Here is a 13,345-nt window from a genome sequence, read left to right as displayed (position 1 = left end):
TTCTCCAAGAAGTGGCTTAATTATCCTCATCTGAAATTTATTCTGCAAAACAAGCTCTTCAGAGTACTGGCAAGCCTTTCACCTTTAGCTCCCATGGCAAACTTTTTCCTGGGATGCAAGGTGGGCTGTAATTTCGGACTTCCCAGGAATGGGCCAGGACTGAGCAGAGCGACAGGAAAATCCCTGTTTAGCAATGCCACTGATCCGGGGGTGCCTTGCCATGGACCACCGAGGATCCTTTGTCCCTCTGAATGGAACTGGGTTGGTTTCAAAAATGGGCCTCCTGCATTTGAGGGGGCCCACACAACTTTAGGTCATTCAGCACCGCCACATTAGGACAGTGGTCCAGCTCACCACAATGACATTACTGGGTCAGAGCCCAAAGTGCACAGGACTAGCCCCCCAACCCCCAGCCTGACTCAGGCTGGCCTTCTCTGGCAAAGACCAAGTTTATGTTCCTCCCTGCCTCTTGGGTTGCAGCCCAGCCCCATTTGCAAATGAGGTACTAGGGAGAGTCAGGCATTTTCAGGAGCCCAGGCTGGCAACACTTCTCTGGAGCATGGAGGGAGACCCACATCTAAGGTGTGTTCTGCAAACTCCAGTTTTTCATCTAAAAGCAGCTCAGCACGCTGCCAGAAGAGTGAGTTCTTCAACATCTGTTTGGCATTTTTACCGTGCCCTGAACACCACAAAGAACAGGCCAAAGAGGACAGATACTAGAGCTGTGGCTCTCTAAGCATAAGCCCAAGACCAGCAGTGGCAGCAGGATCCTGTAGGAACTCGTTACATGTGACAGCTCTCCAGCCCTGTCCCAGACCTCCAGTAGCAGACTCTGAGAATGGGACCCTGGACTCAGGGTTCATGAGCTCCCTAGGGCCTCCAGATGCCCACTCAGGTTCGAGAGCCACCTTTCTGTGGCACAGGTGGAGAGCAGAGATGTAGGCGGGGGTGATGGGCAGCTGCTGTATTTGATGCATCACCCCTATATGAGCACCAGCTTCATGGAATTGTGGCCACACCAGGGAGTAGCTGGTGGACGTGCTCTTTTCCCCAGCCCAGTCGGCGTGCTCCTACAGTCATGCCCTATGCCACTTACTGCACTTGGGAGACCAGTGTGAAGGTCATGGTTCAATTCATCTCGGACAACTGCTTTGGTGCAATTTAGCTAAGCAGTCTCATGCACATGGCATAAATAATAATAATAATAATAATAATAATAATAAATAATCATCCTTTTCCTTTAAGACATGACCAACAGGAGCCTTGAGCCTTCTCAAATCTAAATCATGACCAGTTGTTGGGGGGCTGCAAATGAAGCAGAAATTTCGGAGACCATGAAGCCAGTCAGTGGCCAGTTTTTATCTGGGCTCAGTACCAAATTTTGGCATTCTTTTAAAATTAAAATTCCTTTTAAAATTAAAATTTAAAGTTAAAATTCCTTCCTTCCTTCCTTTTCTTTTTCTTTCTTTTTCCTTTCCTTCCCTTCCCTTTCCTTTCCTTTCCCTTCCCTTCCTTTTTTGCTTGTGAATTAAAATCTCCAGTTCCATAGACCATGGATTTATTTATTTGTTTGTGTGCTGGTTTATTTTGGTAACCAGAGCAATCAGTTGTTTTGTTTTATTTTATTATTTAATTAATCAATTAATTAATTAATTTTGATCAGTAGTTTTCAAGTGCGACCACTGCCTTCCAAGGCTACCCATGGCTAAAGGGCTCCTACGGGAATGGCTATCCCCCTAGAGCCCAGGGTGGCTGCAGCGACTTTTCCCACTGTTGAGACATTTCTGGGCTGGCTGCTCAATTCACAGGAGACAGGTCATGACCACGGACACAACCTGTGTCCCCTGGTGTGTCCCTACCGTGCAGGGTGGAGAAGAAGGCAGCATCATTCCCCTGACTGCAACCAGGAACATGTCAAGGATCATTTGGCCAGTCCAGAAGGTAATCAAGGGATCGCACTACTGCACCTTCTGTCCCAGGAATCAAAACAAACGTGAGGTCTCTGCTGAGCCCTGAGGGAGAGAGGCAGGAAGGCCATGGCCGGCTGGGATGACAGAGGCTAAGCCTGTTGCAGCAACAACCTTGACATTTAATCACATGCTTGCCATGTCTCATTAGTGATTATGTCCACCAGGTACTTATAAATTATACAAAATAAGGATTACCTTAAAATATTCCATCAGTGATCTGGAGTACTTCATAGCATGGTCCTTCTTCAGCTTGAACATCCGCAAGTAGAGAAGTGATAAACACCTGTAGCTGTGGCAAGGAGGAAAGGATTATGTTAATGCAACAAAAATGCTGATTCACAGGCTGTGCTCCCTCCCCTATAGTTACTGAGAGCCAGAAGTAAAAAAAAGGGAAATGTTTCAAAGAGAAGGGGTAAGCATTAAAATCCCATCTTGATAAGGGTATAAATTAGGAGAGTAAATGTTTAGTCAGCGACTGAAGAAATCCATTAGTTATCCTTTAATAGTTTAATGGAAAACAAGAATAATGATCTGGGGTAAGCAGCTTAAGTCGATTTGCAGTTTTCAAATCCTTCTGTGACATTTCAGCTGCTTCCTCGCAACCTCTGTGAGACTTACCATAATACTGCCAGCTTTTTGTCCCCATCCGAAGCCAAGGGGCTTGCAAAGTTTTTCAGTCTCATCGCGTACCTTTGAAGAGAAAGGACAAGCTCAAGTGCCATCTGCATGACCCTTCAGAGAGTCTAGAAGTCATTGCTATTCCCATTGCCTGAATGCCTTAGTGCCACATTTGCTCAGGGTGGGAGGAAAATGTAGGTCAGGTGGGCAGGAACACGCGTTCCTGGAAACACGTGTGAAGTGATGATCCAAAGAGTGGCATACAGAAGTCAGCCCTGGAGAGGTCAGCTAAATGTGGAGCCCACCTTCTAGGACAGTGCTGTGGAACTACCATAGTGTTGCAAAATGCTCAAAAAGAACGAATGCTCTCCATCGGCGACAACGTGGATGGAACTAGAGTGTGTCACGCTAAGTGAACTAAATCAGTCAGTGGAGGACAAATACCGCATGATCTCACTCATATGTGGAATTGAAGAAACAAAACAAACAAGCAAAGGCAGAAAAAAAGGGAGACAAATTCAGAAACAGACTCTTAACTCTAGAGAACAAACTGATGGTGACTTGGGTGGGTGGGGGAGAGCGGGGGGCACCAGGTGATGGGGATTAAGGAGTGCACCTGTTGTGATGAGGACCGGGGGGATGCATGGAAGTGCTGAATCACTGTATCATACACCTGATAGAACACTGTATGTTAACTAACTGAAATTTAAATAAAAACAAACAAACAAACAAACAAAAAGCATGCTGGCCACAGACTGTCCTGAGGACTACTCTAGCTAATCGGCATGACTGGTCTGCGATGATAAGCGGCCACAGATGTCTGTCTCAGTTGAGTTCATGACAGACAAGGTAAATAATACACAACTCTGTCTGACATAGGCATGGGGAGCCCACAATCACACAGTTAAAAAGATCTTTTCTAATGGCTCAGGTTTTGAAGATATTCCTATAGAAAGTAGTTTTATTTTTTTTAAGAGGAAGGTCAATTTCACAGCATTTGCCGGTCTAAGAGCCTTTAATTTATGGTGCTTGTACATTTTGTCTTTCTATTCTCTTTAATTGTTACCGTTCCACATTGGGGTGATCAAAGGTGGAATGGTTCTCAATTTTTTCTTCTAGCTGAGCACATCCCATTCTGGGCATTTAGACTCTTGAAAATCAATTCATTGCACAAAATCATTGTCTGAGCTTTAATGCAATTTCACAGGTACCTGTGGAGGAATAAGTAATGGAGTTCAGCATTGCAAAAGGAAGCTGGAAGTGTGCAGGCAGCCTGGGCTCGTTCTTATTTATGAGAAGGTGATGGAGACCCTGCACCATGGACTCCCCATTTTTAACAGCCTCCCCAGAACACCAGGTGCCCCAGGGCTTGCCCCCTAAGACCGGGCACCCTGTCTCCTGGTTATAGCTCCACTTCTATGAAGGAATATTTTCCAGGAAAAGGACCTGTGAACTGGATGTGGGTCCCTTCTGTTGCCATATTAAGCGAAAGGATTTTTATTATGTAATAAATCAAACTGTCTTTGACAGTTGGATCATTGAAATGTCAAGTCATTGTGATGTCCCACTTGTTTGCACAAATACATTTCTACTGCAGATTCCCAGGGCTCGGAGCTGCTATAATTGCTTGAAGGAAGAAAACTGGGCTCTCTCTGTGGCCAGCATACTGCCAGAGAGTGATAAAAATCTCTCCACCACATATTATGCCACTAAAAACCATGTTCATATTAGTTACCCTCTAATTGCAACAACTTTTGAAGTGAGTGGCTCATGGAACTTCAGTTGCCTCAAGGGACCAGAAGACCTAAATTGTTTTAGCCCATTTTATTCCCAAACAAAATTTTCTTAAAAAAAAAATATATATATATACACATATATATATATTTATATATACATATACATATGAATATATATATATATATATACACACTCCCATATATATACCCACACATGCTCTACAGAAAATGTGAAATCTGTACATGTAAACAGAGAGCACACGAAGGGGTGCATGTGAAACTCTGAAAGAACTCCACGAATTTTGTCAATGTCACTGTCTTGTTTGTGACACTGTTGGGGGAAACTGGGTGTGGGGCCACAGGAACTTTCCTGATCATTTCTTACAAATGCTAGGGAATCAACAATTAAGATAAAGTTTCAAACTATTGACTGTAAAGTGAACGTCCATACATTCTCCCCTGTAAATAATAATGGAAAAAGAAGTGTTTTCTAATGGGAATAAATGTTACTCCAAGGCTCGCGCTGCATTTTTACCAGAAATGAAATACAATGCTCTGCTTTTGTATCTTTAAGAAAGCATGTGTTTTCCTAAAAGAAAATGAAGAAGAAAGAAAAATATAGAGAGATGGGAAACACCCATCATTTCACCCTACTGAAGCTGGGATCTCATTTCCCTTCCCGCATGGTCTACAGGCAGAAACATGCTTTTCATGGCCATAAATGTAGTGTGTATATAATTCTGCAGTTACATAGTCTCCATCGTTGCTGATATTCACTGGCTGCAAAGAATTCTGTTGAGTGTACTACAGTGTAATTACTTACTCTTCTCTGATTGATTATTTGGTTTGCTTCTAATTGTGTGCTATAATATATGCCAAACTTAACACCATACAGATAACTCGCTCTACTCTCACAATTACTTTTTTCAGTACAGGAAATTCACATTTCCAGAAGTTGAATTACTGGCTGAAAAGATATGAATGCTCATTTGTAAAGGTTTTCCTCCATAATGCCAAATTTCCCTCACTTTATAATGATCAGTTTCCATTCCCACCACAAGCAAAGGCGAGGCCTAGGTCACCATTATTTGGTGCGTGTCTGGATGTGTGTATCTAAACACTAGGTATTAGTATTTTTTAACTTTCTTACTAATTTAAAAAGTGTCTTTAAAAAAAAAGTTTGCATGTTTGGATGGATAGAGAACATGAATTTTCTCTGTGTTTGTTCACTAAAGCTGGCCCTTCAATTTTTAATTTTTGCCAGAAATTTCATCCTGTGCATCTTTGAAAATCACTGATGGCCTCGAACACACTGAGAAATCAATTTCCTGTTAAAAGCTACAGAATGGCGGTGGTGGCTTTCACAGAGCAGAAAGCAAGTCTGAGAGATAGATGACTTACATGCTTCTCTGAACAGAGGAAAGCCAAAGGTGGTTGCCTGGCAAGGTGAGGCTGCTTTCCTCATAAACCCCCTACTTTAGTGACTTGAACTTCCTCTTCTGATTCTATGGAAGCACAGTTGTTTTTTTTTTTTAAATAATACTTTGCATTCTTTTGATCTTTTGGAAGACTTTGCTGGGTAAATATGCATGCTCAGTGTGTCCAATGTTTGTCTGAAGGTTTAATTACAAGGGTCTCCGATTTGTAACAGTAAAAGCGAGGCCTGGCATTATCAATTAATCGAGCCAGAGGTGACCTGAATAGAAAGGACTTATCAGGTGAGGAACTGCTCACTCAAACAAAAGCAATTATTTAGTCCATCCAGCAAATGATGGTGCTTTTCAATTATTTTACAAATATCTGCACATTGCTGGAAAATACAACAGTGGGCATTTCTTCTCTTTCCGCTTCTTCCAGGAATTTTTCTGATTACTCACAAATTCTATTCCACCAAGATCAAGGGCAGACCAGGAAATTTCATTTCAAATGCAAATGAGACCAATAATCTGTGCAGTTAATATACCGGTTCCTACTCACATCTTCTGATCTTTACCCCTCCCCCTCCTACCACCTTGTCTGTTTCCTTGAAGTTACAGACACAGGGGAAGTTCATGAATACCTGCCGCCCTCAAGCCAACTTTGTGTAGAAACAGTGGCCCCTCCTTTTTAACAACCAACGCAGAAATTCTGAGAAAACATGGTTTATAACAGAAATCTTGATAGCGCCACCTTCCTTGAATTATAAAACTGTACTTTGAAAAGGCAAGTGTCAATACCAAATGGTGAAATTATTATACTTTACTCCCACCCACTACGTTTCCATTTTAATTTTATGAATATTGCAAATTATAACACTCATGTTACAACCTCTGAAGGGGATAATTTATAAAAGCAGTGTCCATCAATTATAAATTTCCATGACATTAATAAAATGGCAAGAACTAACTACGATAACTTCTAAGAAGAAGATGCATAGGACAAACCATTAGTAGGAGGAAATGATATTTAAAAAAAAACTTAGCAGCTTCTAATTACGACTGAGGTGAGCTTAGGAAGATGGCTGCAGAGAGGCCATTAACCTGAGGAGCTCCACGGTCTCAGAGTACATGGTATAGGGAGACTTGGCTTCTAGAGGGTCACGCTCCATCGCATTGCCACATTCGGTGAAGGACAAGGCTGCATCGGCATAATTCACGGCTTTGCCAAATTTCTCAAACTGAAACAAGAAGATGACTTGTCAACAGCATATTGCCTCTTTTCTCCCCCATGTAAAGGAGCAGGTCTCAACCCCAGGACCATTTTGCACCCCTCCCCCCAGGGAATTGACTAGACAGGGCCTTGGAGCATCCTATGGACAGAGCTTGCCCTGAAACTCTGCTTTTCATGAGACTCATGGGCAACTTCCCTATACAGTCTTTGCGATCACATCAACCCCATCCCCAGGGGAGGAGTAACAAATTGATGCTATTGTCATGAAAAATGTGAAGCTTCTGGTGTGACTGTTGACAAGAATCATATCACTTTCATTGTAAATGATGGCCTGAAATAGTGTGTCAAAAAGCCAAAAAATATAGCACTACTAAATATTTTAGTTTAGTAAAATTTTATTGCAAAAGGTTTTAGCCCTGATAATGGTCATGATTAGACTGACTCAGACATACTGATTTCTTTTTTATGTATAATGAATATTATATATGACACTTTTATAGTGAGTATTTTATAACAGTATTTAATGTTTTCAATTTTTTGATAGCTGGATGTAAGAATTCCACTAATACAAGATTTTATGTAAAAAGAACCAATATAATGCAGATTTAGCTATTTTAATTTTCTTGTATATCTTTTATCAAAATATTTTCTTGCAGCTGTGAAGGTTTCAATTCTCAAAATGGCAGAGTAGCTGTCTCTGGAAAAGGATTAAGTACAACTATAAAATGATGAGTTACAGGTCCTACAGAACCACTGTTGTAAATGACTCTTTTTACAATAAATGTTCTGCAGTTTCCTCACTGTGAGCTGTTATGGAAGAATATTGGTTTGAACCACGTTCAAAGCGATTTTATGAAAACCTATGTGTGTGTATGTAAACTCTCTCCTCCTTCTCGTGCCTCACCTGATTATTTCCTTAGGTAATCTGGCTCTGACTGCCTCTCTTGTGGGGAAATTCTTCTTTACATCTTGATTTTTCAAAGTGATTTCTCATTCAAAAACCCACAGCAGGAAGGCTTCTTAAAGATCTCCTAGACCAAACCTCTCTTTTTCCAAAAGGAGAGACTGAAAAGTCCAGAGAGACGATTACGTGGTCATTGTGCCACTTTGTGGCCAGGTCATACCCTGGTCCCAGGCCTCAGTTTCCCCAACCATAAACCAAGGGGTTCAAACAACAGGGGGCCTCTGGGTCTGGCACAGAGATAAGCCTAGGAAAGATATCTTCCTCTAAATGAGTGTCTCTCAACCTTTGTTTCCATCATCACCACCTCTCCTCTGAACCCTGTGGGAGTTATTTGAGGTACTTTTTTCACACACCTCCACTGAAACATAAAGACCAAAAGTATGCTCAGCATCTCTTTGTGCCCTGTGGACTGGAGGGTCATGCACCATTCCAATGTCTGACTTTTTTACTTTACCCCCCAAACTGGCTTTTGCCCCCAAGGGGGTTGGAGTCTCCTCAAATGAAAATGCATTTTCTAAATGGCTTAGACAAAAAGTGTTTTGGGGGTACACATAAACACAACCCTGGAAGGTACAGAGTGATGTTGGCTCTTAACCCTATATATGTGTATATATATATATATATATATATATATATATATATATATATCTCTGATTTTTCTCAGTTCCTCCAAACCTCTTGTACATGGTCCCACTCCATGAGCCCATGAGTCTCTTCAGCATCTCCAGTGGAGCGGGTACCCAGCCTGCCTTGTCATTTTTGTCTGCAGGAGCAGAGGACAATAGCTTTCAAAGGAGCACTCCTGCCACAGAAAGGTTAGCCGTAGACAATACCTGAGCAATTTGGACCGCAGTGGCAAAATGACTGTCCAACATTGTGAGCCAGCTAAGTCCTGGATAGACACACTGCCATGATGGAGGACACTGGGCTTTTTTTTTTTTTTTAACATAATGGAGTTGAACTGAGGTGAGGACCCTGAACTGAGGCACTGCCCTTCTCTGGGAGCATTAGAGAGTGTTAATATCTATGCTCGGGTCCCCATCTCAGAAATTCGGATTCCATCTATCTGGGGTGAGGCTTGGGCATTGGGTTTGTTTTAAAGCTCCCTGAGTAATTGTGACATGTGGCTGAGACCCCCATTACGAGGAGCAATCAAGACAACTCAACACGCTGAGATCATCGTTGGTCTCGGTGGCCAAGACCCTTGGAGGCAATGGGGCCGTGTGTCCTCGGAACTCCGGATGACAGAACTTCATTTCTCTGTGTGGGGTCCTAGCCTGACTGTGGGCCTCACCTGGAAACATGTAATCAGTGCAGCACGGAGCTGCATTTTCTTCTACACACCTGGGTTTCTCAAAGGCATTTTTTGAGGCCACCTGACCAGCTGTCAACCACTTTGTCTCTGTCTATACCAGTTCTGATTTACTGAAACCAAAGGGATTTCCCACTTTCTCCAGGGCAGTTTCAAAAGTCATCTCGAATTCACTCAAAAGCCCACAACAGTATGTGGCATTTAAGTTGAGAAGTTAGGGCAAGGGGAAGAAGAGCGAGAACATGAATAAGGGCAGGGCAACATGCTGCCAAGAGCTCGGGAATTTTGGTGTAAGGAATGAATCAGCCCCAATCTGTCTATGTCAGCATAGCAATGAGGCAGTTGGACTTATTGATAAGTTGACTTCTTTGTTTCCCTTCAAAACATGATACCGGAATGGGAAGGAAGCAGCGAGAGGGGAAAAACCTACCAGTGCGTCAGCTTTGTGCTTCAGCTTCTTAGCCTCTTGCATGTAATAATCAGCATTGTGAACCCTGAAGAAACAAAACGGGCTCCTTAAAGTTTTATCTTTTCCCCAAAAGACTGAAGAGCCGCAAATAGTTTTTCTATAAATCCATGCCAATACAATGTCTTGGAGAAGGCAGGTGACCACTAGCGTTTGCAGAATAACCAACCTTGAAAGAAGCCCAGAAGTGGGATGTGAAGTGCGTAATGGCCCGCTGGGATCCATTATTGGCCCCTGCAACCCAGTCATTCCACTGTCCGAACATCCCGTGGACCCCAACGAACCTAGCTGCTGCTGGCGCTCTATTCAATCTGAGGACATGGATAAGAAAGGGGGTCAAGGGGCACCTGGGTGGCTCAGTGGGTTATGCCTCCGCCTTTGGGTCAGGCCATGATCTCAGGGTCCTGGGATTGAGCCCCTCATTGGGCTCTCTGCTAGCTGGGGAGCCTGCTTCCCCCCATCTCTCTGCCTGCCTCTCTGCCTACTTGTGATCTCTCTCTCTCTCTCTGTCAAATAAATAAATTAAATATTAAAAAAAAAAGAAAGAAAGGGGACCAAAGCAACCTAGAATTAAGCACCTGTCTTTGGAAATGGTACCAGAGCTCCATGATGAAAATGGGTCTAAGACATTTCTTGGTACAGACAGAGGATGTGTGGGGATGAGGGACTACTGCTGAAGTCTTACTTTGGTGCTAGAAAAGCCATCCTGCATGCACCCACCCCCATGCACCTCCCCCACACCATATCTGTGATGATCTGGGAACAACATACGAGTCGTCAAAAGTGAGCTTGGGTCTCCGGACATTGGCGGTGCTGCTGGACAGAAGAGGCAGGGCTGCCCAGGATGCCATCTCCAGGTGACTGCTATCCATGAGGCCTGTAGTGATGGTGGAGGTGATGGTGGAGATGGTTGTGGTAGTGGTTGTGGTAGTGGCTGTGGCCGTGGCCGTGGCAGTTGCAGTGGCTGTGACGGTGGCAGTGACAATGGCAGTAGCAGTGACAGTGGCAGTGGCAATAGCCGTGTTGGTAACCGTGATGGCAGCAGAGCTTGTCTTTTTTGGAGTGTCTCCATCCTGGGGAAAATGACAGACAGTTGCCATAAGGTCCAGCCTCTTAGAACATCTTTTCACATAGACTTTGAATGTCAAGCACAGTAGGAAACAAGGCAAAAGAAAGATAACAATGCACACAGCTTGAGAATAAATAGGTGACCGTGGTAGATCACCAGAGTTTCTCCTAGGATAATAACAACCACGGAGCTAGTCAGGTTCTATGATTACATAATTCTCATTATCTCAACAAGACAGCCATTGGCAGATCTTGTAGGAAATGTGGGTGGAGAGAGGAAGAAGTGGGGAGGGAGAGAAAGACAAGAAAGAGGAGGAAGGAGAATGAAGACAGCAAGAGTGAGCATGGGCAGGGGGATAGAGAAAGAGAGGTGACTCTGATATGAATATTTTTGATAAGGGAACAGCCCAAAAACTTTCACTAGGGTAAATAAGGTACTCCAGTCACTCTGCAATCCAGTGCAGCAAACCAGGCCTTATACCCTGAAACCAAAGCTGAAGCTGCCCTTTTGTTCACTGAGGCCTTGACTGATGTCTGGCTAAGTGAATGTCACATGAATGCCTCCTCATTTTGAAGTCTTGAGATGGTGAAAGCTCATTTTGACCAGATCAAAAACTAAATGGGCAAGAGACTTCTGGGTTTCACCCTGAACTGTCACTGCCATGGAAAGAGTGGAATCCAGCTGAAAAAAAGTAGGTAGAAAGATTTGTGCTTCTGTGACAGTATATGTCGTGAGACCACAGTAGACTTGGCCCTCCCTACCTGGCAATTGTGGCGTGATCTTGACTGTTCTACCTCTGACCATGTTTGCCATGGGACCTCCTCCTTCTTCTGCTTGTCTGAGTTGCTATCTCTTTAAGGTTATGTCTCCCAAGGTTCATTCCTCAGGTGTCTTCTTTCCTGACCTTGACAGGATTTGCCAATCCTGTATGTGTTGGTATAGATTGGATAATATCTAGATCACTGCCAAATGGAAACCTCAATCTTACCCTCTCTCTAAAGCTCCAGATGTGCGGTGATCACCTCTGGCTCATTATCACCAAGATGGCCATTAGCCCATCAAATTGCCCTGAAACCAAATTGATAACCAAAGCAGTTCCCTCTTTCTGTTAATGGCAGCAACAGTCTTCCCTTATCACCAAGGCTGGATTTCTCCATGTCAGTAAGGGCACTGTGGTCATCCCTGGGCCAGGAGCATTGGAGCCAGTATACTCCCCACCTTGCCTTCCATCTGAGCTGCTCTGCTTTAATCAGCTTTATATGTTGAAGTGCTGTAAATTCTTCCATTTCAAAAATGATAATGATCCTAAAACTCTTTTGAAAAGAGCTTCAAAAAAAGTGAATTTCCCTGCTCTATTTCATCTTTAATATCTTCCTCTCCATTACCCTTATCCAATCCATTATAGAGTCCTATTCATTGAATCTCCCCACCATTTCTCAAATCTGTCCCTTCCCACTCTGAAGCCTTCAAGTGCGGGCCCTCGTGGCTTCTGACTGAGACCATCAGCGTGCCGGCTAGACCTCCGACTTCGGAGCCAGCTTTTCCAATCCATTTTCAATCTGCTGCCAAACTTTCTTCCACAAAGCTCCATGCATTTCACTGCCTTGAATCCAAATGCAAACCCAAGGCTGAGCTCCTTTGCTGGCCTGTGAGGTCCTCCCTAATCTGGCTTCTGCTTTCCTCTTGATCTCCTCCTCCTCATTCCTACAGACATTCCCCCAGACTGGACACAACCTGCCTTCTTCAATTTCCTGCTTTGGTTCATGTGCAGTCTTAGAGTTGAAAGAACCTTCCCTTCATTACTTTTCCTTTTTCACCTGGTGAAAATTTGCTCTAATTTTTAATTTAAAAAAAATCGTGGTAAAATACATACAACTGGCTTCTTTCACTCAGCGTCAAGTCCTCAAGGTTCGACCACATCATAGCACATGTCAGAATGTCCTTCCCTTTTAAGGCTGAAGAATATTCCATTGTATGTACAGATCACATTTTGTTTAACCACATCCCTTCATTTCTAAACTGTCCTCACCTATTAAGACCCAGCTCAACAAATGCCTTCTCCTCCAGGAAAACCACCTATGTCTCCAGCCAGAGGGGCTTTAATCTTCCTTGGCCCCTTCAGAGAACTGAAATCTGTCTTAATCCCTCTCTATGACACCACCCACCAGGCATTTTATATTGTAGTTCTTTGAGCATGTGTCTCATTGTTTACCTCACACTGAGAGCTTTCTGAACACTGGTGCTATCTCTGATTTCTGACATCACTACCACACCCCATCCCACCACCCCACAGCCTCGTGCTCCCAATATTTGCTGACTGAGTGCACTCATACCTGCCTGAGTCAAGAGGGTCAGTTGCAAAATAGAAGCCAAATGTGAACATTCCTTATGTCCATGCAAGTCTATCTTTTCCACTCGACCCCGAATCTTCTGATTATCAAAACTTACAACCAAGAGCTCACTGAAAGAAATGTGGTGAGAGGCTACCCATGTAACAATTGTTGGGATGGATAGGGAGCAAATACTTGACAAATCATCATGGATTTTATTCAACCCAAACA

At 43.4% G+C, this 13,345-nt stretch overlaps 1 protein-coding gene across 6 annotated transcripts in view; it reads right to left on the bottom strand.

Annotated features, from left to right (window-relative positions):
• Nucleotides 1-13,345, bottom strand: part of AFF2 (ALF transcription elongation factor 2) — a gene marked incomplete at its 5' end in the record, with an annotated part of 456,929 nt that overhangs the window by 10,369 nt on the left and 433,215 nt on the right. For all 6 annotated transcript variants that reach the window (XM_080795304.1, XM_080795306.1, XM_080795307.1 and 3 more), the window contains 5 exons: nt 2,166-2,259; nt 2,589-2,660; nt 6,844-6,980; nt 9,680-9,743; nt 10,487-10,788. In XM_080795304.1, the coding sequence (XP_080651430.1) occupies nt 2,166-2,259; nt 2,589-2,660; nt 6,844-6,980; nt 9,680-9,743; nt 10,487-10,788 (669 nt within the window). The remainder of the gene's footprint in view (nt 1-2,165; nt 2,260-2,588; nt 2,661-6,843; nt 6,981-9,679; nt 9,744-10,486; nt 10,789-13,345) is intronic.

This window comes from Martes martes (genome assembly GCF_963455335.1).
Source record: "Martes martes genome assembly, chromosome: X".
Lineage (NCBI taxonomy): Eukaryota > Metazoa > Chordata > Mammalia > Carnivora > Mustelidae > Martes > Martes martes.
The sequence above is the reverse complement of the archived record's forward strand: the minus strand, read 5'-3'. Positions and strand labels throughout refer to the sequence as shown.